Source organism: Magnolia sinica, chromosome 19, assembly GCF_029962835.1.
Source record: "Magnolia sinica isolate HGM2019 chromosome 19, MsV1, whole genome shotgun sequence".
Classification (NCBI taxonomy): domain Eukaryota; kingdom Viridiplantae; phylum Streptophyta; class Magnoliopsida; order Magnoliales; family Magnoliaceae; genus Magnolia; species Magnolia sinica.
Genome location: NC_080591.1, coordinates 62,453,260 through 62,480,860, shown reverse-complemented (window position 1 = coordinate 62,480,860; position 27,601 = coordinate 62,453,260). Strand labels below are relative to the sequence as shown.

General features: G+C 41.6%; 1 protein-coding gene across 2 annotated transcripts; it reads left to right on the top strand.

Annotated features, from left to right (window-relative positions):
- The first annotated feature begins 1,197 nt into the window (after positions 1–1,197).
- Positions 1,198–27,157, top strand: LOC131234679 (auxin-induced protein PCNT115-like). 2 transcript variants are annotated; one of them, XM_058231600.1, is made up of 6 exons: positions 1,373–1,648; positions 3,337–3,534; positions 17,372–17,544; positions 17,636–17,738; positions 24,792–25,116; positions 26,273–27,142. In XM_058231600.1, exons 1-6 carry the CDS (start codon positions 1,427–1,429, stop codon positions 26,356–26,358), a joined length of 1,107 nt encoding a protein of 368 aa, XP_058087583.1. In that variant the 5' UTR covers positions 1,373–1,426; the 3' UTR covers positions 26,359–27,142. The 2 variants fall into 2 exon arrangements, with proteins under 2 accessions (XP_058087584.1, XP_058087583.1); XM_058231601.1 differs by lacking the exon at positions 3,337–3,534 and having other exon boundaries at positions 1,198–1,648; positions 26,273–27,157.
- The last annotated feature ends 444 nt before the right edge of the window (positions 27,158–27,601 follow it).

Sequence of the window (27,601 nt, the reverse complement as noted above, 5' to 3'; positions counted from 1 at the left end):
GAATAAAATATCAAGCGGACCATACTATAGTAAACAGTGGTGATTGAACATTAAAACCTTATTTTAAGCTACAAATGTTTTGTACTAATATGATAATTAATTTTTTAGGTTCATCCTTATCAACAGGTTTGAAGGCAAATAAACATTAGTGGCCTAACACGGATTTTAATAGTGGAACATTCAACTACCACCGTTTCCAAAGCGGATTGCATACCCAGTAAACTCTGTGGGGTCCACCATCATTCATGCATTTTATCCACTCCATCCATCCGTTTTATCATATAATTTTAGGGTTTTAAACAAAAAATTGAAGTATATCCAAAGTTCAAGTGGATCACACCACCGGAAAAAGTGTGAATTGAACATCTGCTGTTGAAAAGTTCTTGGGAGCCACAGAAGTTTTAGATCAAGCTGATATATGTGTTTTCCCTTCATCCATGTCTGTGTGATCTTATTAACAGGTTGGATGACAAATAAACATCAATAGGGTCTTGAAAAGGTTTCAACGGTGGAAATCAATACTTCCACTGTTTCCTGTAGTATGATACACTTAAGACCTGTATATGCTTCAATTTTGAGCTTAACCCCCAAAATGGCCTGGAAAAACAGATGGCCGGTGTGGATAAACCACACGCATTCATGGTGGGCCCAACCGAGTTTACTCAGTACGCAATCCAATTTCCACTATTTCTCATAGGACGTATCTGAGATTTCTGGTGGACAGCGTGGGTATAAAATGCATGCATCAACGTGGCCCCCACCGGATTAAGTGTGTCCTGGGAGTCATCCAAGATAGTGCGGCCCCACCCTGATGCATATATATTCTATATCTACGCCCTTCATCCGTTTTCATTATTTTAGTGCATGAGCTAAAAAAAATAAAATAAAATAAAATAGATCCAATTGTCAGATAAACCATACCATTGGAAACCGTAGTGATTGACTGTCAATGGGTCACAAGGGTTTTGGATTAAGCCGATATTTGTATTTATTTATTTATTTCATTCGACCATGTTCACGTGACCTTCATCAATAGGTTGGATGGCAATAAACATTACTGAAACATTACAGTGGGCCTTAAAAGGTTTTTAATGGTAGAACGTTCAATCACCACTGTTTCCTATGTTACGGTCCACCTGATAATTTAATCAACCTCGGTTTTTAGCTCATGCGCTAAAATGATCCGGAAAAACGGATGAACGGCGTGGATATAGAATATATGCATAAGGGGGAGCTCACGGTGAGGGCCGCACCGTCTTGGGTGAGACCGATGCCGCACCTGATCATCTCTGGTGAGAGCAGTATGACAAATATCGGAGAGATTTTCGGTGCTGAGAAATTGCCGTAAACGAGATTTGTCTGAGAGAGAGAGAGAGAGAGAGAGAGAGAGAGAGGTGGGAGTTGCTCGAGAAAGAGGGGGGAAAAGATGGAGAGTGGGAAAGGAGTGGGGCGGATGAAGCTGGGATCGCAGGGTCTTGAGGTGTCTGCTCAAGGGCTGGGATGCAATGGCATGTCTGGTGTTTATGGTCCACCCAAACCAGAGCCAGATATGATCTCTCTCATCCATCACGCCGTCCGCAGTGGCATCACCTTCCTCGATACCGCTGACATGTACGGCCCTTTCACCAACGAACTTCTCCTCGGAAAGGTATAATCCATCTCTCTCTCTCTCTCTCTCTGAAACATTCCTCCGTGGGGCCCACCTACGATCACTGCTGAGCGTTGGATGGAAGGACTACGCCGTAGTCTACAAATTGGCCCAATATAGCTGCATTCTCTATCTGATTATCGGCGTGAGAAATGGCTCTCCGTTTTGCAGGTCCTTAGGGCGATTTTAGGGTCAGTTTCTATTTACAGCGGAAACCTCATGTCCAATTGTCCAAAATCATCGTAGGTGGGCCCACATGGCCCTAACAGAGGAATTTGCATTGGATTGTTACGATCTTACTGGTTAAATTGGCCAAAGTGGATAGTCTGATCAATGATCTGGACCGTCCATGGTGTGCAACCTTCTCTTCGTTTCATCTATCCAAATTTTGGTTCGTCGAAGTTAACCGTTAGATTAATAGCTTCCTTTAAGTTAGTATAATCATCAAACTAGACGGTTCATCTGCCGGATAGATTGCTTGGGCACCGCAGTAAGACTTTGATCCAATGACCGTAGTGGTTTAATTAGCCTACATCTGTAGAAACGGATGGTTGCAATGGAAAAGGCCACTAGTTGGGTTGTTGGGATCATCCAATTCAATGTGATTTTCTCAAACTGGCCCTTGAAAAGTGGGTTGAATTGGATAAGCAGAGCAGAACACTGTTTTGGGTTGCCTCTGTCTCTAATACAACTCATTTACACCATACTACAATGCATAGTGGTTGCATAGGATCATTCCCCTATTGTGTTTGGAGAAAGTATCAGATGCTTTAGAATATCTTATGTTTCAAGAAGTCAACCCCTGTAAATGTGGCACGTGTACGGCATGCCAACCATTCATTTTCTTCATTCCTGCCATGGACGATGTACCCCACACAGAAATCACACTAGTTGGGTTGATCCTTGTGTCTGATTGAAATGCTTTTGAGGATTGCAAATTGGGCAAGGTTACCTGGATTGTGGCTCGCTTTGGTACATGGCTCCAATACATCCTACACTACGTGTTGGATCATGTGTGTCACTCCAATACATACAGTATGCAATATAGTTTTATATATGAACTCATATTTCAACTTATATACGAAATGATGAATGTTGTTATTGCTTTGTCGCTTTGGAGAACTCACTCCGGTGCTCTTCCTATGGTCGGTTGCCCTTCCGCACGGCAGACCAGTTCGGTTTTCCCCACAACAAATGTTATTGTTATAGACTACACATGCTTTGTGTTGTATTATAACTAAATAAATAAAAGTATAGATTCCTACATTGTAAGTATAAATTTGCATTAATTTAATCAATACTAAGAATATAGAGCCATAATGTTGGGTTGCTAAAAATAGTGATTTGGATCGCAAATGACCATGATTTGGGTCGCTCAATCCAGAACGGAAAACATGGGGGGTTTTTGTGTTTTAGGTAACATTGCAATTGGGTGGGTAAGAGAAAATCTAACCAATGGTCAGCTTCAGCGGGAACATGTCCTTAAATCAGTGGCTCTGATCTTCTGATCATGTAACCTTTGGCCTGTGACCCATCTATAGTGAGGTCCAACAGGATGATGGTTTGGATCTCATATGTGTCAAATGTGGGGCCAGAATGAGTGCTTGAAACTAAGATATTAGCGTTTAGCAACTTGAAGCTTTTACTTATTACCACCACCATCCTCATCCTTAATTCTGATTCTGCAGGCCCTTAAACAGATAAGGAAGGATGTTGAACTGGCTACCAAGTTTGGGATCAGTTTTGCTGATGGGAAGAGTGAGATATGCGGGGATCCTTCTTATGTCCGGGCCTGCTGCGAAGCAAGCTTGAAGAGACTTGATGTCAATTGCATCGACCTGTACTACCAGCACCGTATCGATACTCGAATTCCCATCGAGATTACGGTAACTCTCTGTTTTGCTTTATTCTCAGTGAACATCACCATGATCTTAATACTACTATTACTATTGTTTTTGTTGTTGTTGCCACTGTTGCCACTTTTGTTATTGTTATTGAAAGATACCAAATTTTACTGAAAAGGAGATTCAATGTTGATACAAGCGAATGGTACCCATCTCACACATCTAAAATAGTTAAAAAAAAGTGGGTCCCATCTAGTCACACGTGGAAAATTAGAAGCATTTGTATGCCATTGATACATGGATTCATATAGGAAAATGCATGGAAGTTCTCATATGGGTGTCTATGGACAAAACTGTACACAAATGTTTTCTATCTGCAAGTATCCCCACCCATAAGCGTGTGTAGTCTGTAGACAACCATATATTTGTGTATGCACTACAGAGAAAATGGAGACGTGTGCTAATTTTAGAAGCTAGATGGTGATAGAAGTCTTTCTTAGTTGTCCTTCACTGGGATTTTAGCAAGTCCAGATTCTACAAGGATTTATGAAAGAGTCTGAATCAGAGAAGGAAAGTTCATATAGAAACCTAAAGGGGACATGCAAGGTTGTATTTAGGGAATCACTTTTAATGCATGAATTACTATTGATGAAGTTTTTGAATAAAATTTGCTGAGATTCTCTATTGCAGTATAAGAATTGGTGAGGGGGATTTGTGTGTTCTCTAGATTACAGGCGAGACGACAGTAGAAGACTCTGCTGCTGTGTGTGGGTCTTTTCCTTTCTTTTTTTTTTTTTTCCTGCAAGTGTGCTTAAGCTATAAGGTGGTATGTAGATCTGCATAGTTGCAATTAGCTTCCGTTCTTTGATTCTAGTTGCAGTGTAAGTGTAAGGTATTCCGTATCGGTATCGGTTGGCGTAACGGTGCCCACCGATACCGATACGAATACGGGGGTGTAACGGCGATACGGGGGCATAACGGCCCGTAACGGTGTAATATTTTTTAATTTATTTTATTTTTAAAAAGAAGTAACGGGATTATATTGAAGCTGAAAGAAAAAAAAAACAAACGGGGCTGTTGAGATAGCAGAAAAGGGAAGGTGCAAAGAAAAGAAGCTATAAACCTAAAAAGAGAAAATCAAAACCAGCTAGGGTAGGCACATTCGAGGCACATTCAAAGCCCATTCAATAAGGAGTTTTTTAGCTTTCGATCCAACAGACTGAGCAGAAGCGTGAGCGTTGTTGAAGCATCTATCATTTCTCTCCTTCCAGATAGCCCACCAGATGGCCACAATTGCCATTTTCCAAACCTTGGATTTCACCTTACCCAGCTTGAAACCGTGCCAATGAGCGAGAAGAGAGGAAGCAGAGGAGGGGACACAGCCAGCAGCGCTGAAATGAGAGATAAAGTCCTGACGAATCTGAGAGAGGAGCGAGCAATGGACGAGAAGGTGATCGACTGATTCAGCACTGTTCATGCAGCACTGACAGATGTTGGTGAGCTGCATACCCTTCTTCATGAGGTTGTCCACTGTGAGAATCCGATTTCTGGAAGACAGCCAGGTAAAACATATGTATTTAGGAGGAATGGGGTATTTCCAGATGAAATGGGAGGCTAGCGAGACAGGATGGTGGGATTTGATGAGATTAGAATACAGGGATTTGATGGAGAAGTTGGAGGATTTATCTAAGGACCATATAATCTTATCAGCTTCAGAGGTGGATGGGTTCGCCCTGGATAGGAGGGAGAGAAGATCTGTATAATGAATCACCTCGCAGTCACGAAGATTTCTGCGGCATCTGATATCCCAAACAGTACCAGAGTCTGATATGGAGAAGAAACAATCAATCTGTCTATTTTGATGAATAGCCAAGCGAAAAATTGAAGGGAATGAGTCCCGCAAACATATGTCCCCAATCCAATGGTCCTCCCAGAATCGGATCGACGAGCCGTTCCCTAGCTGGAACGTGACATTATCGGTAATCGTTTTTTTTTTTAAATTTTTATAATGCAGGATGCCTCTCTATATGGAAGAGGCTCTGTAGGCTGTGGAATCCCTAGTCCACCAGCCACTTGGAGTAGAACCATATTTTCCTTTAATGATGATATTCCACAAAGCTTCTGGTTCCGGTCCGAGTTTCTAGGTCCACTTCCCAAGTAGGGCCTTGTTCATGGTTTTCAAATTTATTTCGCTAGCGCCTCCACTTCTAAAATGACTGCAAACTTCTTTCCAATTCATAAGACGAAATTTTTTCTGGTTTTCCTTGCCACTCCACAAGAAGTCCCTCCTTAAATTGTCAATCCTACGCATCACCACAGACGGGCAAATGAGAAGGGAGAAGAAGTAAATAGGGATATTACGCATAGCGGCCTTGATGAGCGTAAGCCTTCCCCCCATAGATAGGTATCTGCACTTCCAGCGCGCCAGCATCCTCTGAAATTTTTCGACCACCCTGTCCCACATGGATATCGGAGGAGGGCCAATGGCCAACGATAGACCCACAAAGAAGGTTGGGAGAGAGGTTGTGGAGCATCCCAAAATGTGAGCAAAGGAATTGAGATCCAGGTCAGAGACGTTGATCCCAAACACTTTGGATTTGGCCATGTTATCGCGCAGCCCAGATACCGCCTCGAAGCATCTGAAGGTAGTATGGAGATTAGAGATGGCGTCGGAGTCCGCTTCGCAAGTAATCAATGTATCGTTTGCAAATTGAATATGCGTGATCGGTATGTTGACCCTGGGCATCGAGATACCAGAGAATAATCCTGCATTTTGCCCCATAAGCATCATTTGGGAGAGCGCTTCAGCGATCGTAAGAAACAAGAGAGGAGACAACGGGTCACCTTGACGAATACCCCTCAAATTGGAGAAGAATCCTTTCGGGGCGCCATTGAGGAGGACCGAGAAATGAGAAGATTCGACACAGGCCTTCATCCATGACCTCCATTTCACTCCAAAACCCATATGGGTGAGCATATATTGGAGGAAGTTCCAGTCCACATGATCGTAAGCCTTTTCAATGTCAAGCTTGCAAAAGACCGCTTTGGTACCAGCCTTATGGCAAGAATGGAGAATTTCATTGGCAATTAGGGCACTGTTCACGATCTGATGTCCTTTGATGAAAGCGTTTTGATTCTTTGAGATGATCCTATCCATAACCGAAGCTAGCCAAGTAGAAAGGACTTTAGCTAGAAGTTTGTAGGGCCCCCAATTAGACTGATAGGCCTGAAGTCTGAGAAGGAATTTGCTCCATGGGTTTTAGGAATAAGGGCGATGAAAGAGGCGCCAATGCCTTTAGAAAGCTTTCCCCTTTCGTGGAACTCATGAAGGAAATTCATGATATCAGGCTGAATAGTATCCCAAAAGGATTTGAAGAAGCACATAGGAAATCCATCAGGCCCAGGGACCTTATCTCCATCCATACCGTCAATGGCCTCTTTGACCTACTCAACTGAGAGGACAACCTCCAGAAGATTGACTTCTGAGCGAAGGAGCGAACGGAAATGAATCCCGTCCAGAGCAGGCCTGACCCAACCTTCAGAAGAAAGGAGGGAACGATAATGGAGCACCGCCGCATCTTCTATCTCCGATTTGTCGTCGATCTGTCTGCCATCCACCGAAATACTATGAATAACTTTCGCTCGAGCTCTCATATTGGCGATACTATGGAAATACTTGGTGTTCTTATCGCCTTCAGCGATCCATTTAGCCCTCGATTTCACCTTCCAAGAAATTTCGTCTTCGAGAGCTTTGGATGAAATGGATTGGATGATTTGAATTCGATGGGTTAGAACCTCCAAAGGAGTGTCGTTGATGTCCATACGAGAGTTGATCTCTTGAAGTTCAGCCAACAGAGCCTCGGTTTCATCTTCTCCCTTTTTAAGTTCTGCCTTCTTCTAGTCTTTCAAATTATCTTTCAGGAGACGAAGCTTGCACAAGAGCTTATGGCCAGGGAAACCATCAGTGGCAAAGGAGGACCACCAATCAACAATCTTTTAATGAAAACCTTCAATTTGAAGCCACGCGGGGTTGAATTTGAAAGGTTTGGGACCCCAGTTAGCGTTGATTTCCGAGAGGAGGATGGGGCAGTGATCCGAGGTTGTTCTAGGTAGAGCAAGCTGAACCGAAGAAGGAAATTGATCGATCCAATCAGTGGAGATGAGAAACCTGTCTAATCTCGACTGGATTTGAGCTCTGCGACTGTTGGACCAGGTGAAGTTTGCACCAGACAGAGGTAAGTCCACTAGCTCCTGGGCTTGAATCCAGTCAGAGAAGGATTGCATAGCAAGACTTGATCTCCTAGAACGAGAATGCTCCTGAGAGAAACGGATGACATTGAAGTCTCCCGCGAAGCAGCAGGGCCCTTAAAAAGACTGTCTAATAGCAGTTAGTTCCTCCCAGAAGATGGACCTGAGAGAAGCATTGTTAGGACCATATATAGCAATTACAATTCCACGAAAAGAAGAAAACTTATCTTGGAGGATGACAGCCTTTGAGAAAATCCCAGTCATGGATAGCTGTAAGTCCCACTTGGAAGCTTTCCATGCTATGAGAATACCTCCAGAGGACCCAGAAGCGTCAAGCGAAACGAAATTGGCATCCTGGACGCCCCATATCGTATTCAGAAGGCGTTGCGAAAAAGACGGGACTGTCGTTTCCTGGAGGCAGATAACATTTGGGTTCTTTCTTGTGATAGAACACTTGACTAGGCTCCTCTTTTGTTTGGAGCCAACACCCCTCATGTTCCAAGAGAGAACTATCATTTGGGCACCGAGCGTCTGAACGATGACGCAGAGATGATCGCAGGAGAATCTTGAAGGCGGAGGAGTTCTCTATTGCTAGAGGAGCGAGAAACTTGCTTGACGGGGGGAGAGGATGTCCCCTGTCCTCAATAAATTGGAAAAGGTCTGTATAATCTTCTTCCCTGTTGCCAAAAGAGAGGCCCAGGGATCTTCCGACGTTCCCCACAGCGTCGCTAATCCATTTTTTTTTTTTCATGAATCTTCTTGTATCGTTGTTCTTTACTGTTCCCTTCTAAGTGCACCAAAGTATGAATGTCAAGATGATGAGGAGGAGGACCTGAGCACATCTGGAGAGGTTCTGCAGAGAGGACTTCTGGAGTGATCTCCTCTTGGAAGAGCGTGAGAGGGCCAAGATCAGCCCAGTCTTTACACGTGGAATTAATGGGGGATGAAGGTAAGGATGAAGCAGAGCGGGAATCCGAGGAAAGATTTGCTGAGGAATCATCTCGTGAGATGTCATCCCCCAGGGCTGGATAAGGTTGATTGCGGGAGGGTGAAGATGGGTGGTAGGATAATGGATGGATCGGAATGGAGGCTTTATCGGGTCCAAGTCTAGGGTGTGAGGCGTAAGATGGGTTAATGGGGACTGGTTCGGATACCTTCAGAGATCCCCATTTGGACGGGGAGAGATGGATATGGGTTGAAAATGGACCCGCATCAATGGATCCGATATCCATCGGGGCTAAGCTTCCGTTGAAAATATCATTCTCAGATGATGCGTGTCGTGAATGAAACGAACGTCTGTTGACTAGGTTAAGATCTTTCAGCTGAAATGGGTAGGGTGCGCCACATGTCTGCATCAGGGACATTTGATGAGAGATGTGGTCCGTGTCTCGAGAGGTCAGTGTACTCCCTAGGACACGTGTGGAGAGGCAGTTGGACGCAGATCTCTTCACGCCGATTGTAGAGATTTCATCAGCTGGGATAGACGCGGAAGGAAACAAGGGTCCGCCACGTGTCGCTTGAAAAGGTCTATCACTGCCTTTCTGTACTTTCGTTGGAGACGAGGTGACACGCCTCAAATCCGGTGGTCCGCTGGAGTAGGCGAGTCGTGCTCCATCTTCCTGCGTTGATGGTTGCATGTGAAGCAACGGCTGGCTTGTCGATTCCTTAGCCCTCCAAACATCCCCCCATCTAGGGTGTGACGATATTGGCGAGTCTTTTTGGACGAGAAGAAGTATGGTGCGGTTGTCGACCTTCAAAGAGACGCGCCGGGAGAAGAATGTCTTTCCTCCTCACCCTAGCTTGAATGACTCCCAGCTCCGTCCCAAGACGGGTCTTCAGATCGGTTTCCAGAAGGAAGCCCACCTTCGATGCCGCTTTGATGAGGAATTCGTCGTACCAGCACTCCAAAGGGATGTCCCAAATAAGAATCCAAATATTTTCTTTACCGAAACTGGAGTATTCTTCCCATGGCATAATTTTCAAGAGTGGACCATCCAGGAGTAATCGGTCTGCCATGGAAAGGAAGTCAGGGTTGAGAGTTGGTCATATTTTAACCCATAATACGTCATGGCCCAACGACTTGAATTCAGATAAACCTATCTGGATCCCAGTTCAATGACGAATCCATTCTTTTACGTTTGGGATGGAAGCACCTTCTGCTGTGATTATGACCACCGACTTTGCTAACTCAGCATGCTTTTCTCAAAGATCTCCCGATCAAACAATAATAGGAGAGTCGGGCTGATCATTTGAACACTCATCGTGAATGTTTTTCCTGGAATCATCCGACTCTAGAGAGGTCGAGGAGGGCACCTTTGAATTATGAAGAAGAGCTTCTTTGAAGGAACACTCCTTAGAAACAGGAATAGGTCGAAAGACCTTTGCGGATATCGGGATCTTAGGAGGTAGAGGTTTCGAAGCTCCCTGATAAGAGTGCGATTGAGGATGTGTAGCGGATATGGTTCCGGACCATATCGAGCCCTCTGGACTAACATGCTTTTCCCGTTGTAGGAAACGCCATGCAGCATGGCAACCGCCTTGGCCAGCTTTGCTTCGCTGCCCATGCGGATAAGAGCGAAACCACGATACGCACCTGACTCCTTGTCCCTAGGCATGACAACATCCATCACCGCTCCCGCGTGACCGAAAACCCTCTCCAAGTTTAGGGGGAACCATCCATGGGGGTAACCTTTAACGAATAGGGTCGGGTAGGAGGCATATTTCCAGTGACCGTCAACCCCTGGTCGTCTGATCTTGTTTCTTCGTTGAACTGTCTTCCATTCATAGACACCATCATCCTCAATCCGCTCGATGGTCTTTCCTTTGCCCTTTGCATCACCAGCAACCGTAGAGTTTAGGACCATTGTAAGAGGTTGGGATTTAGGCCGACATCATCGTCGTCATCGTCAGCGTTGTGAAACCAACGTTGTCGTCAATGTCATCTTTGGATGCCAAAAAAATATGGATTAAATCTGGAATATTCTAAGCATTCCAAATATGCATTCATTTATAAATTGGAACATGTTTATGGTGGTGTAACGGTCCACTCTTTGTTGAGAAGTTGTATCGGACTGTCTGATGAATTTATGAACAAGACAACCTGGATTTGACTGCAAAACTCATATATTTAATTTTCTAACTATCTACTATCAATAATAGATATATTAGAATGAACGTAATATGAAAATATCTTACATGTGTAGGTGTTTGCAATTATTTTTCATACCTGTGGCTGTGACTGTGATTCTTATCCTGTGACATATCATCCTCAAGTCAAGAATATTAAAATAAAAATAAAAATTAGTAGTGTCTGATATACTCCCCCGCAACTTGATTAAGGATTACTTGATTGGTTGTCAAGGGAGCTATTTTAAATACAAGTTCGGCAGTGTCAAGTGTGTGCTTGGTTGCTTGTAATAATATTGCTGTGAGCTGTCTGCTGCAAAATACTTACCTTAATACAAATATATACTATTAATATTATACTTATAATCACAAGTCACCACCAAAATGAAAATCTATCTTTTTGTGGTTGCTCGACCTCCACATCATCGTCATCATCATCAGGCTGAGGCTGTTCAATAGGTGGAGGTGCTGCATATCCATAATATCCAGTCCCAGAAGGAAATACTAGATCAACAAAACCCGAGGATGATTGATCCTGACTAGGCAACGACACCGACTCCAACCCCGAGTAAGGATATTCACCAGTGCCTGTTGAATAGCCATACTGGTGCTCGTACTCAGGCTGTTGAGAATCTTGAGATTGAGAGTGTCTGTGATGAGTAACTTGGATTTGGATCTGGATATCTATAATCATATGGATATGGATCGGGAGGACTACTCCAACATGAATGTGATGGAACGGGCCCAATATAACTATAATTATAATCCAATTGGTTATAAGAATATTCATAATAACCAGGACCATGAGCCTGCTGATGTTTTGGACCTCCCAGACCCGGTGCAGGTGCACCACTAGACCTACCTTCCTCCTGTTGGCTGTATCGTGACTCAGTACACTCATAAGTCCGACCTCGTGTACTACCTTGTCGATGGTCATCGACATCGCGATCTGTAGACGGCTGTATGGTGTGCTGAGTAACACCAGAAGTGCCAGCACCAGTGGCAGGGGCGTCATCATCACCATCATCCGACACGGTCACGCTACCATTGCTCGTACTCTTTTATTGATCTTGAGCCGTACTTGGCATAAAAGCTGCCCCTCTTACTGGGTCCAACACATCTGCACGACTCTCTTGTTGCGCTGTGCGTATTAGTGGGTCATTAGTTTATATTTCTTCACTATCCTCTTCAATTTGCTTTTCCCTTGTTTCTAGCCAAGGTAGAAGCAGGTCATCCTCATCATAAATATTGTCCAAGTTTATTGGACAGTGGTCTGTGTCATCGGCGGCTGTAATACTCCTATGATGTCATCGCATTCTTAGCTTAATATTGTAGTGCATGAAGACAAGTCTACCCAATGTCCTTGTCTACAATTTGTTCCTATTTTTTGAATGAATAAGCGCAAAAAAACTCCAATTATTTTCGCAGCTAGAAGAAGATGCTGTCTAACTCAAAACTTTTACTGCAATTTTTTGGAGAGCCTTCGTACTCTCTTCGAAATTTATCCACCATTCAGCCGATTGCAACCTAGATACTACATGCTTTGCAAGAGCATCTCCGAAGCTACCCTAACGATTTTCAAATGTATCTAATTCATTCAACGCCTTTATTTGCATATCTAAGTCAGGCTCTAATCTCTTTATTACATTCTTTAGCCTGACACGAACTTCATTATCCGCAACAAATGATTAGGCATATTTGTACCTACGATTTAGGTAGTAACCAGCTGCATGAAGATCGTGATGGAGTTGTCTTGTCTATCTCTTGTCGATCATCCTCTAATAAGACTCCCACCTTCTATAATCACGTTGAATTGCCAACTTTGCCTCATCTATGACATCGTATAGGAAGCCCATGGTAGGTGCTTCGTCGGTTTCAACAAGACGGAGTACCCTCATTAGTGGCTCCATCGCCTTTAGGATCGACTTGACCCTATTCCAATATTTATTGTCCCATATGGTGTTCGCAACTTCAATCAGTGTCCCTGATGTCTTCTGCCCATGTTTTGTGTTGAGCCAATCTCGAGAAGCGAACATCTCACTTAACTCTCCCCTATGTTGATATAAACTTTCTAATGTTATAAAGTTTGTTGCGAATCTAGTCACCGCAGGCCTCAACAACTCTTATCCTTTCGTGAACTTCCTCATTATTGCAACTACTTGATTATGGTTGTAAAAAAACGTCGTCACTTCTCTTGCCTTTTCGGCCATTTCCTTAACATTCTTCTTCTTCTCAATATCTTCCAATATAAAATCAATACAATGGGTAGCACATGGTGACCAAAAAAGATGTGGTCTCTTTTTCATCAACTTATGTCCTGCAAGCTTATATGATGCTTCATTATTTGTTACAATCTGCACTACATTCTCCTCTCCAATCTCATCCACAACTTTATCCATTAGTCCAGTAATATAATTAGAATATTTTGTTACTTCTGAGGCACCAATTGACTTGTGGTATATAGTTCCTAAGTGATAGTACACCATGAAGTTGATCATGTTGCGTCTGGTTGGGCCAGTCCAACCATCACACATGATCGTGCATCCTCTGGCCTGCCATACAGGTTTAAAGGTAGCCACGTATGCTTTAACATCCGTATATTCTGCATCTGTCCATTTTTCCCTAATATCCCAACTGTGGGAGCTTTAATTCCTTCACCTGCTTCCGCTACTGCATCAATTACCATCTGCCAATATGGAGAATTGGCCGCGTTAGGAGGTATGTTGGCATGTATAAGTAACTTTGCTGTTGTCTTACCTAACTTCTCAATGGAAGTTCTACTCCACATTTGTTTTATCTTCTTTTGTTTAGTTGATTCTTTCCTAAATAAGATTGGATCAATAGAGGGTTTCCTAGGCTCATTTACTTTTTCATCCAAATGTGTAGGGGCATCACGTAAAGATGTCTCTCGTCGGCTCTCAAACATACGTTGTAACCCACTAAACCTACACTCCCACCCCCACCTACATAAGCAGTCGCACTCCCAGTCCTTCCCCCCCCCCCCCCTTCTGGGTATCACGTATTGACCCACTCGCGCCAAACATGCAGTGACGTTCTTCATCTCCACGAGCTAGACGCAAGCTCTCTCTCCTAGCTATAGTTAATTCTCGATCTGAATCTTCGTCAGAATCAATAATATCTTCATCACGAACGCCCATATATTCAGGACCAAACGCCTCCTGTCGAGCCGCATCCAAAATCCCATCTTTCTGCTTTTGTCCAGCAGTATGTTTACCCTTCGACTCATCCAGACTAGTTTGAATTAAAATCACTATCTCTTTCGGTACTCTAGTATATGCGGCAATTTGATCCTTTCAATGTGCCAAATGTTGTTTGAGACACGTAATTCCACCAGTTACTAGTCTATCACAATAGTTGCACTTCATTTGGTGCCTAGTACCACTAACCCTCTGACAATGTTGCCATCCAATATCCTCACTTATTTGTTGGCCAGACCCAGACATTTAAGGTAGATAGATACTAGATATAGATTAGATATGACCTATGTCTAGTGAGATTGTGAGTTTACTTGCTATTCTAAATTTATATACAGTTTTCAGAATCTAATTAATAAATATGATTTTATGTTCTAAACCCTAAGAAGCTCCAAAACCTGTCCAATATAAGAAAATATAAAATCACAATAAGAATCTGTAAAATGGACATTAATATGTTCTAATATGATTAACACATCATATTCTACCATTAAAACAACAACACATTAAATAAAAAATGATTTTTCGAATTAAAAAAAAAAGGGCCGAAAATGGTGCGTAAATAGAAAAAAATTATAAAAAAATGTAAAATCACATCCAAAATCTGTAAAATGGATATTAATATGTTCTACTATGATTAACACATCATATTCTACCATTAAAACAACAACACATTAAATAAAAAATGATTTTTCGAATTTTTAAAAAAAGGGCCGAAAATAGTGCGTAAATAGAATTTTTAAAAAAAAAAATATAAAATCACATCCAAAATCTGTAGAATGGACATTAATATGTTCTAATATGATTAACATATCATATTCTACAATTAAAACAACAACACATTAAATAAAAAATGATTTTTCGAATTTTTAGAAAAAGGGCCGAAAATAGTGCGTAAATAGAAAAAAATTATAAAAAAATATAAAATCACATCCAAAATCTGTAAAATGGACATTAATATGTTCTATTATGATTAAGACATCACATTCTACCATTAAAACAGCAACACATTGAATAAAAAGTATACATACCTATTTTTGAGGAATTTCTAAAAAATGACCCACGGAACTCTGAATCAAGAAAATCCTTAATATAAGTTGTTTTTATTTGTAATTTCAAGCTAAGAGTGGTCGAAAATTGCTATAGAATGATTTAGAAAGAGTGTGGAAGAAAAAAGTATAAAAAAAAGTGAAAAATCGGACCTTAAAAAGAAGAAAAAAAAAATAGCCGTTATTGGACCGTTATGGGGCCGTTACGCATACAGAATCCGGGTACCGTTACGTATCGGCTGAGACGGGATACCTTGTGTAAGTGGTAGCAAAGCAATTTTTTTTTTTTCATATTATTGTTCTTCCCCAAATCCGTCCTTCACTGCAGGCTATAATCCTAACTTTCTATCATCCCCAAAATTTTCCATTGCCACTCCCCAGTTGTTTCACCTCAAAATCAAATACTGGCCTTCCGACACACAAAATAGCCCAACGAAAAACTCCCTTAGCATAACTGAATTTCTGTTTATTCTCCTTAGTCAGTCGCTCCTTGTGCGCAAAACTTATCAATTGATCCCCTAATAGCCATAAATCTAACTTGATCCTGTCACCCTCAGACCTTCTACCATCCTTTACATTCCCTTTCATGGTTCCTTTTTCATCCCTTTTACAGACACGATACATCCTTTTTACAGTTACTTTCATGGCCCCAAAACCACAACCCTGGCCCCTAGTTAGCTTCATATTCAACCCCAAATCCAACCATAGACCTGACCCCATTCACAGACCCTAACCCATATACAATCCCATAACACCACCACCATTGTCGTCGTCGTCGTCATCATCATTATCAAAGCTTTACCCCCACTAATTGGGATTGACTACACAAATCCTGTTCTGCCATTCCACTCTATGCTTGTAGTGTTGGATTGTCAGGAATCTTGAGAAAAAAATGTGGGCAGAGTTTTCACACTGGCTGCCAACCTGAGACAATCCTCCTTTATCTTGGCTTGGGACAGCAATGAGAGCACAAAACTTCCACTGACAGAGCAAAGAAGGTGTGGCTGTTCCACCTGATACGATCGAAAACACAAACTGTAAGCCAAAATTCAGTCCAGTCCATCACTCAACCATACACTTTGATCTTGATCCTTCCGAAAGCCACAGCCTCATAAGCCCCAATTCCTATAACAGACTAACAGTTGAAGCTAATCCCATCCTACAGCCAACATGTAGTCTAACCACATCCTCCCCAAGACAATGTCATGCAGCCCTTTATTAACCTAAAAACACCTGCCACGTTGACCTTATATCCATATGATGAGGGGGTGCACACGATGGACAGAGTCGATTTCATAAACAAATCCTAGCACGCCATCTGATGCTCCCTCTCTCTCTCTCTCTCTCTCTCTCTCTCTCTCTCTCTCTCTCTCTCTCGCATGCGCGCCTGTGATTTGATCAGTGTCAAAACTAGCATAAGTGTTTGTGATTTGACCAGTGTCAACACTAGTGTAAGTGTTTCTGATTTATCAGTCTCAATACTAGTGTAGGTGTACGGTATAGATCCTGAATGCTCATTTTCTTCAGGCAATATTGTTTATTTACGGAATCTCTCTCTCTCTCTCTCTCTCTCTCTCTCTCTCTCTCTCTCTCTCTCTCTCGTGCATGTTTGCGATTCAATCAAAGTTTAAACATTAGCGTAAGCGTTTGTGATTTGATCACAATGTCAGTGCTAGATCAGTGTCAATGCTTGTGTAAGTGTTCCAATAGATCCTGAATGCTCATTTTCTCCAGGCAGGATGGTTTATTTATAGAAGCTCTCTCTCTCTCTCTCTCTCTCTCTCTCTCTGCAGGATGGTTTATTTATAGAAGCTCTCTCTCTCTCTCTCTCTCTCTCTCTCTCCATTTTGCTTATATTCACAGTTCGTGGACCTGATGGATGTGTTTGTTATGTGTGTGCTCTTCTTCACCCATATTTTCATATAGCTATCTATCATTTTAATGCTTGTTTCTTTGTAATCATGCTCCATTTGTATTTTGGCATTGGTTGTGTGATTTATTTCCTCATCTTTGTCTCTCTCTCTCTCTCTCTCTCTCTCTCTCTCTCTCTCTATTTTGTTTATATTTGCAGTTCGTGGACATGATGGATGTGTTTGTTATGTGTGTGCTCTTCCTCACCCCCTTTTCATATAGCTATCTATGATTTTAATGCTCGTTTCTTCGCAATCATGCTTCATTTGTATTTTGGCGTTGGTTGTGTGATTTATTTCCTCATCTTTGTTTTTCTTTCTTTTGCACAAGATTGGGGAACTCAAGAAACTAGTTGAAGAAGGCAAGATAAAATACATCGGGTTATCCGAGGCCTCTCCTTCGACGATCCGGAGAGCACATGCCGTTCACCCAATAACTGCAGTACAGTTGGAGTGGTCTTTATGGACAAGAGATGTAGAGGAAGAAATAGTTCCTACTTGTAGGTGAGGTTGATCTGCTACACCAACTTACCCAAAGCTTGCAGATAAATTAGGGTTTGGAACTGCAGTTCTGATTTCTTCTTATTCTCTTCAGAGAGCTTGGCATAGGGATTGTTACATTTTGCCCTCTAGGGAGGGGCTTCCTCTCATCGGGGCCCAAAGTCATGGATAATTTATCAAACCAGGACTTCCGAAAGGTATACTTTTCTCTTCATGCATGCATGCAATGCAATGCAGTTCATTGCTATACAATACACTTTAGTGCATGTAACATTAGGTGTGCTAAGAACCGAACGTAGTTAGCATTACTTTTAAGGCCATGTCCGGATACATGTATTCCAAGGATAATGAAAAGAAAAGGTTATGATCAGTCAATCGTTATTTCCATGAGCACTAAGGAAATGTTGAATCCATTTTTAGGGTCTTGTTTCGGATAGAAAGTGAAAATTTCAAGTTTGTGAGACAATGGTCATCTAGTTTCTTGTGCCAAATAATCCATTGGAAAAGTGCAATGATTGCTTTGTAAAAATCCTCCCTTTTCTTTGCTAGCCAAAAATCTTAAACATTCACATCAGTGGAAATTTTTTTTCCATTTCCAACGATTTCTGTAGAATTGGTAACATCCAAGCATGCCCTAAAACTTCATTGTCTCATGAAAACTTGATTGAGCCGATTGGACTTTATCAGTTTTTTACCTTCTCTGTTTTTTCTTTGGAAAGATAAAGGGATTTTTATTAAGAGGCAAAAAGCTTACAACCCTAAGAAGCAAAAGGCAATATATTTAATGGGCTTGATCAGATTTCAAGTTGACTCAATATAAAACTTGATTTTAATGAAGTTTCTAGTCAAAACTTAAAAAAAAAAAAAAAAAAAACAAAAAAAACAAAAATGAAGAAGAAGAAACTTTTAAATAGAAAACTCAACGTAGTCGAGGTTGCAAGACAGTTTGAGTTCTGTAATTTTGTATATTTAGAAAGAAGAAAAAGGCGTGTCTTTGTAATTTTTATTTGAAGTTGGAAGGGTATATGGTGTAGTAGTGTTTTCATAAAAACTATGAAATGGGTTTTCTAATGATTTCCCAGATTTTTCTATTAATTTTCTTCCATTTTGTAGTATGCTTAAACAATTCTTAAATTCCAAGTAGGTCATTACATGACTGAAACCTCTACCGAGTCTTCCAGTTAACTCGACCTGGTGGACTTTTGAATTGTCTTGTCATTTTCAAACCGTCCTCCTCTTGATAGTCCTGTACCAACTATTTGAGGTTTTGCATTTTGAACTTTGATGCGGCGAGATAGTGATGGAGTTCTATTTTTCATGTGTCATTATATGGTGTAACTGCATGAAGTTTCAGTGGGGTTAATGGAAAATACTTCTTAGAGTGGGCGATTCGCCAGAGCAATTCACCCTATTATACCGGCATGCGTCATCTGCATTTAATTGTATGGAGGCAGCGGGTGCAACATAAATACCTGTGAGGCCCATTGTGATGTTTGCATGAAATACACTCCATTCATCATTTGCGACAGATAACTATAAGATGATCCCAGAAATTAGGTCCATCCAAAACTCAAGTGGGCCGCAAAACATGGAAGTGGGATAGGACACACCATTGAAATCTTCCTGTCCCAAAGTCTTGAATAAAGCAGATACTTGGTTTTTCCCTTCATCCTCCATGTACTCACCTTATGAACAGGTGGGTGTCATAAACATCACAGTGGGCCCTTGGAAGATTTCAACAATGGACATCTTTGTTCCCACATTTTCCTATGGTGCGGCCCACTTGAGTTTTGGATCGGCCTGATTCTTGGGCTTACCCATTAAAATGGGCTAGCTCAGGTGATGGACAAATTGGATGTCACATATAGATCATGGAGCCCCACAGAGATTGATGCAGGACATGAAATTTAAAGATGATATGCAAGATTTCAGGCTTAGACCATACTAATTCATAAATAATAACATACAAAATTCCACATCCAACACAAAAGTCCAAACATTCAATTAAGGAGAATCTATGCGGGTCTAGGCCTACACATGATAGGGCTGGATCAATAAAATTTATGAACCAAATGATGCTCAAAGATAAGAAATAATTATCCACACATGCATAGTAATCAGCTCCTAATCCAAGGGATTTACCAATTTCAATTCAGGAAATCCTAGGGTAAGAATAAGGATAAAATTTGGGGATTTAGGACCATATAGGGTTAGGGTTTATGAAAAAACAAATATGAGAGAGTAAAGGAGAGGGAACCCTGAACTAGAAGACAACTGTCACGTGTGGACCACGAGTGGGACCTGACGCACGTGCGCTGGTGATCGGCCACACGTGTGTGGGGCTCGCGTATCCAAAAATCGTCTCCTTGGAGTTGGTCGGCCAGGCTTGGGCTTCAAAACTCCCAAATTTCACGTCGATCCAAGCTACGGCTTGGGCGTGGTGCTCCGTCGAAGTTTCAGCCCTCCTACAGGGCCAAATTCTGCAAATCTGTTGAAGAGAGAGAATTTGATGCAATAAGGGACTGATTTGTAGCGCAGATGATTATGGGAGATGAGAACGGTGGATGGTATAAGATGGATAATAGAGATGACGATGGATGGAGGTGAATCGGGATAGATGTGGCTTCGCACCACGTTTGTTAACCCTTCGAAGAAGGGAGGGCTTCGCACCTAATTAGGCTTCACAACTTAGAGAGTAGAAAAATGCAGAATTTTTATTAATCTTCAATGAATCAAAAGAACTACAAGGGGTGCGTATTTATAGGAAAATCCTATACCCCAAAACTCGCGCCATGTGCGCAACCTATTACTTGGCGATGAAGTAAACTAAAATAAAAACCAAATAAAGAAATCTAAAGTGTTCACGATGTTCTAAATAATAACAATAAGCAAAATTTAAAATATGAAATTAATCCGACTAGTGAGTTATGGTCATGAGATCTCATGGTGAGCTTTTCTTGATTGTCGAGCCCACTCTTTTGAATCAAAACTTCGTCTCCTAACTAGGAGGCCCTCCCTGGACGTCGTCATCGATTCAAATCGATGGTGGGTTCCTCCTGACGTACGTGCGTAAGGGGTGACGTGCGTGCGCGTGTGCACGTGATGCCCCCATTAATTCTCCCTGGCTATGAAGATTTCGCCACTGGCGAAATAAAACTCCTGAACCGCTCCAGGATGTCAGGATCAAATCTTTGAAGCTCCTCCTCAGTGAGCCACGTGCTGTCTGAGGCTGGATATGACTTCCATTTAACTAGGTACTTCTGAAATCCGCCGTCCGACGTTGAAACTATCTGATGATCTAGGATATCCTCTACTTCCTTTCTAGGTGTGTGAAAGTTAGGTATGGGAGGCAGAGACTGAGAAGAAAGGTCAGGAAGAGTAGGTATGTGAGGAAAATGGGTCGAGATGGGTAGGTATGAGACGTAGAGGATGAGAAAATGGGTCAGGAAGGGTAGGTATGGGACGTAGAGGCTGGAAAAATGGGTCGGGAGGGCGCTTTGGATCAAGGGATAAATCTGGGGAATCAGGATGGGTGGGTGAAGGGCCGGACAAAGTATCAGTGGTCCCCTGAAAAGTAAGTAGATCCTCCACATCGAATGTGGAAGTAATTCCCATGGAAGGTGGAAGATCTACCTCATACACATTGAGATCGTTTCATTTTATAATTTTGAAGGGTCCAGCGCTACGCGCGTGTAACTTACTAACGGCCCCCGGAGGGTACTGCTTGGGCCTGATGTGGATTATCACAGAGTCTCCAATATTGAATTCTTTGAAACGTTTATGCTGGTTTGCAGAAAATTTGTAATGTTCATTACTAGTAGTGATCTTCTGCCTGATTTCTTGATGCCATGAATGAATGTGAAGCGCAAAAGACTCTGCAGGCTCTAACGCCTTATGTGACAGTGACATAAGGACAAGATCAATAGGTTTTTCAGGTTTATAAACAGTAACGACTTCATAAGGACCGGGACCTGTGGACCTATCGATAGAACTATTAAACCCAAACTCGGCTGTAGGTATTATGGTGTCCCATGTTCTGGTGTGCTCTATATCCCTCATAGGGGGAGACTCATCCGGTAGATCATCAGGAAAGACATCACGTAACTCATCCATTATCGGAATGACCTCAGTTGGTAACTCTACACTAGCCTCTGGTGTACTCTCTCTAGCCACAAGGCCGCACATGTTGTACCCTTCAAAATAGTGGTCTTGATGTCTCTCATGGCGTGGGTGCACGGGTGAACGCCCTTAATTGATTCCTTGACCAACTCCATTTATTGGTCTATTCTCCAGGCCACCTGCTTGAGATTGAACATCTACCCTAATGGTGGGGTTTGTCTTGGCGATGGTATTTAGTTGGGTAATGCGCACATCAAGCTGTTCAAAGCATTGGTCTATTTCCAAACGCTTATCCAAAGACTTGATCTGTTGGGACAACTTGTTTAGTGACTCTGGCAGTTGTTCCATGTTTGGTGTAGGGTGCAAACCAAAATTCAGTAATATAGTTGTCAAAATATAAGAAAGTTTTAATTTTTTAATTTTTATTATTATTTTTTTTATTTTTAAAGAAACAACCTAGTTTCTAAAAAAGAAAGAGGAAAGTTTTTGAAAACAAATTAGGAAAGTTTTTAAAAAAGCAACCTATTTTCTAAAAATGAAAAAAGGAAAGTTTCTAAAAAGAAAAAGGGAAGTAAACTAGTTTTTAAAAAAGAAAAAGGAACGGAAATTAGTTTCTAAAAACAGATTAAGAAAGTTTCTAAAAACAGAAAAAGAAAGTTTTTAAATCTAGAAAAAGAAAGTTTCTAAACCTAGAAATAGAAAGCTAAGTTAATTTCTAAAATAATTCAAATAAGGGGTTAACAGAATATTTCAGTAGCTTATGTCATGGTTTATGGACCTCTAAACAGCCATATATGATGAGAATTGATGCGTAATTGATGCGGACACAGGTGCATTCAAGGTGTACCAACGAAGAAAGCGTCAACCACAAGTGCCGTCCTTGTGGATAGGCGAATATTGAGGAGCTGAAGACCTTTCACATGTGATTGGACATATAGAAGACCCCACTTAGGGAAGACACATGTGAAGGAAGATTGGAGAAAGAGGATCGAGCGCCCAAACTTTCCCATACTTATGTTATTTGCACGTTTTTTGACTTAGTTAGGGGTCTTTTAGTAATCTTATATCTTTATTTGCTTATCCTAGGGGTATTTTAGTAATTTTATGTCTTTATTTGCTTATTTAAGTGGGGTAAAGCCCTAAACACGAATTTCAACTATTGATGAATGAAAAGCAAACCCTTTGGTTGCCTCCTTCCTCTCTTCTCTCTAATGGTGCTTCTTCTCTCCCCTTGATCTTCTTCTTCTAATTTCTTCTTGTGCCCCTCCAACTTCCTTAAGGTAATAACTTTCTTTCTTCTATTTTTTGTTTTGGCTAATTCCTCTTCGATCAAAATCTTGAGAACCGATCTAAACCCTAAATCCCCAAATTCTCAAATCCCTAATCCGAGAAACTTCTTGGTTCTTCGGACTAGTGATCTTCATTGATCGATTGGGTGTGACCATGCAAGATCGGGAGGTCTCATCCCTCGCCGGATCCAACCTAAGTAGTAATTGAATTCCATACTCCATGGTTATAGTGATGGCCCGCTCCATTGCATGTTTCCTTTATGATTTTCTCAGTTATGATGATTACTGTTAGAATTTTAGATCATTTATTCCTTTTATTTCCGCTGTTTAATTATCTCCATGAGCATGCATCATAATTAGGGCTGTCCTGCGTCAGTAATGGACATAAACAACTAAACCCTGAACATGTAATGCATTCCCCTATAAGAACCCTAAGCTTTGATACCAAATTTGTTGCAGGACATGAAATTTAAAGATGATATGCAAGATTTCAGGCTTAGATCATACTAATTCAGAAACAATAACATAAAAAATTCCACCTCTCACGCAAAAGCCCAAACATTCAATTAAAGGGAATCTATGCGGGTCCAGGCCTACACATGATAGGGCTGGATCAATAAAATTTATGAACCAAACGATGCTCAAAGATAAGAAATAATCATCCACACATTCATAGTAATCAGCCCCTAATCTAAGGGATTTACCAATTTCAATTTAGGGAATCTTAGGGTGAGAATATGGATAGAATTTGGGGATTTAGGACCATCTAGGGTTAGGGTTTATGAAAAAACAAATATGAGAGAGTAAAGGAGGGAACCTTGAATCAGAAGACAGCTGTCACGTGCCAACCACGAGTGGGACCTAATGCACGTGCGCTGGTGATCGGCCGCATGTGTGTGGGGTTCACGTACCCAAAAATCGTCTCCTTAGGGTTGGTCGGCCAGGCTTGGGCTTCAAAACCCCTCAATTTCACGTCGATTCGAGCTACGGCCTGAGCGTGGTGCTCCATTGAAGTTTCAGCCCTCCTACAAATCTGTTAAAGAGAGGGAATTTGATGTAATAAGGGACTGATTTGTAGCACAAATGATTATGGGAGATGAGAAAGGTGGATGGTATAAGACAGGTAATAGAGATGACGATGGATGGAGGTGAATCGGGATAGATGTGGCTTCGCACCATGGTAATTAACCCTTTGAAGAAGAGAGGGCTTTGTACCCAATTAGGCTTCACAACTCAGAGAGTAAGAAAATGCAGAATTTTTATTAATCTTCAATGAATCAAAAGAACTATAAGGGGTGCGTATTTATAGGAAAACTCTATACCTCAAAACTCGCGTCATGTGTGCAACCTATTACTTGGCGATGAAGTAAATTAAATAAAAACCAAACAAAAAAAATCTAAAGTGTTCATGATGTTCTAAATAATAACAATAGGCAAAATCTAAAATATAAAATCAATCCGACTAGTAGGCTATGATCATGAGATCCCATGGTGAGATTTTCTTGATTGTCAGGCCCAGTCTTTTGAATCAAAACTTCGTCTCCTAACTAGAAGGCCTTCCTTGGACGTCGTCATCGATCTAGATCGACGGTGGGGTCCTCCTTCTGACGTACGTGCGTAAGGGAAGGCGTGCACGCGTGATGTTCCCATCAGAGATTTATGTTGCCTGTGTTGGGAGGAGAGGAAATGTGTCGTGGGAATACCACAAATCACCTCTGAGCAGATCTCACAGCATTATTCTACGTCTAATGTATACTTGCTTTCTATGCATTCATGTGCGTGCTTTCCATTCCATGATCTATTTCATGGCATGCTACTAAACTACTTTCATGGAACTGACAGTTTTTACCAAGATTTCAAGCTGCGAATGTGAAGCACAATGCCCGCATATTTGACCGTGTAAATGAAATGGCGACGAGGAAGGGATGCACCCCTTCACAGCTGGCATTGGCTTGGATCCACCACCAAGGAAATGACGTATGCCCAATACCAGGCACCACCAAGATTGAAAACCTCAACCAGAACATTGGAGCTTTGTCTGTGAAGCTCACTCCAGAAGAGATGGCTGAGCTTGCAACCTTGGCAGATGCCGTCAAGGGCGATAGATATGGAAGTGGGGCATCTACTTGGAGGCAGTCAGATACTCCTGCTCTCTCTTCATGGAAAGGTGACTAAATTATCATCGACTGCAATGCCTTTCCTGTTGTGGGTGCTTGCTCTTTTTCTGTTTGGAAGCTTGCAAATCTAGTATCACCCCTCCATAGCATATATCTCTATGAAGGTTGTATGATTGGATGAACTACTGGATGTTTGCTCTTCATGTTATCATGTATTGGTGGAGGAAATGCCATGTGCACTCACTTGCATAAGAGGGAGATCAGGGCTTTGCGGCAAATGCACTAACGGTTATATCACATGTTCAAGATCTGGGCCATTCATCAGGTAGGGGGCGCCATGAGGATGCCTTGGGCTAAGACTCAGGTCTGTCCACTAATCAGATAGGTTGAATTCGGGCCATTAGTCATGCTTTTTCTAATAGTATGTTTTCATCTTAAAAATTGTGTCCCACCTGATGAATGGACCAGTCTGTTATTTGGTTCAGATCATGCTCAAAGGGAGCCTTACCTGATCTCTCAAACATGCGTAGTTCAAAAACTCAAAAGCTTGACTCATTGTCTAGTTGGGTGGGGTCAACTCAAAAACTCGACCGAATCTTTACTCGACTCCACTTGGTCTTTAATAATTAAAGAGAAATGAGAGCACTGTAAATTATAGTACTCCTAGTTGCAGCTGTCATGTGGACTGTCCAATCGATGGATGTAAACTGTCTATTAAGTCCATAGCACATTTTACAGACCACACCATGCAAAAAATCCAACTGATCCGATGATCAAATCCATCCCTGTTTTGTCTATGTTTCTGTAGTCCTCCTTTTTCATAGTCATGGATGAGAGGGTTAGGTTTGCCTTGCAAAAGTACTCTTTGGAATCATAAGCAATTTATGATGCGCCCCTGCAAACACATTGATTAAATTGCTTATTAGATCTAGTTTTGCATAGATGATCTGGACTGTCAATATTAAGGCTAATGATCAGATGGTTACTGTTGTCAGATTGGTGTGGCATTTGAATGGTAGGCTATGAAATCTAATGTTGAACCTAATAGACAACTGAAATTAATTGATTAGATTGTCTAAGTGCCCCAATGCAACTAAGATTACTATAACTTTATTATTATTATTATTATTTTATTTTTATTTTTATTAGAGAAAGGTGGGAGTACACCATTGGTAACTTTGTTGATTTGATAAACTTGATTTATAGGCATTTGGGCGGACGCCACAAAAAGAAGCAGACCTTATCTATCGTATAATCAACATAAAATCAATAAAATTAACAAAAGGGAATAAAATCACCCAGGCCACAATGAGAAGAAAAAGCCTCTTCCAGCCACTGGTGTGAGCAACTTCACTTCACCCTTTGGGATCTTTGGGATCTAAAAAGTGATGCAAAGATGCAGGGTTGCAGGACAATAAAATCTAAACTACAGACAACAGCAACGCATGCAACCCACTGTGGGCAACACTACCATGGACACCTCCCTTTCATGAGAGTAATGCAACAATGCAGACATTGCAGCAGCAACATCCATACAGCGAACCAATAGCATGTCGATTCACAGCAGGGCATTTGATGTAAAGCGGGTCATAGACACTTCCCTGGCAAAGATGGACCGGAGAAGGCCCGATCGGAGGGGGAAATGATCTGGACCGTCATAACCTTAAATCAGTCATATCTCGCCAATCAGGATGACTTTTTTGACATATCATATATGATTTGGGGTTAGGACCTACTCAAGACAACCAACCCAACCACACTAGGTTGTCCATGCCGGAATTGTGTGATTCCATCAGTTCGACAGTCAAAAGTCCCGTTTAGTTCCGTTTTTACTATAAATAGTAAGTTTTAATTCTAGTATAACTTTTGATCATTTGAGTTGTAGAAGTCGTGCTCGACATGAAAAAGGCTTAGAAAAGTAAGTTTTAGTTCTAGTATAACTTTTGATCCTTTGAGTTGTAGAAGTTATGCGCAACATGAGAAAAAAGGCTTAGAAAAGTTAGGAGAATAATGTGGTTGGGCCAAATTGAACACTTACTATTTTCGGCCGAAAACCACATAGCCTAGCAGGAATAGAGATCGTCTATAAATAGTAACTTTACTATTTATAGTCTAATACGTTTTCAGGGTGTTTGAGTTGGAGTCTAAGTCTAAAACTCTATCCTAGGTTTTGAGTTCCTTATTCAAAGAGTTGTACTTTCTTATCTTCTCCCAAGCAACGACCGAATCCGTTGCCAATCTTCGTACGACGATTATATGCTTTGAAGCAGTTGCTGGGCTGAAGCTGAATCTATATAAGTCCAAAATATATGGGGTCAACTTAGATGATCAGGAGTTGCTAGTTCTTGCTGATCTTTTGGGCTGTGCTTTGGGATCTCTCCCATCTACCTTCGTCGGCCTCCCTTTAGGCATTGGCCAGCCTAAAAAAAAAATCAATGGGAGAAAGTTCTTGACAGATTCCGCTCTCGGCTTGCCAGATGGAGGTGTCGTTATCTTTCCATTGGTGGCAGGCTTACGCTAATCAAAGCAGCGCTT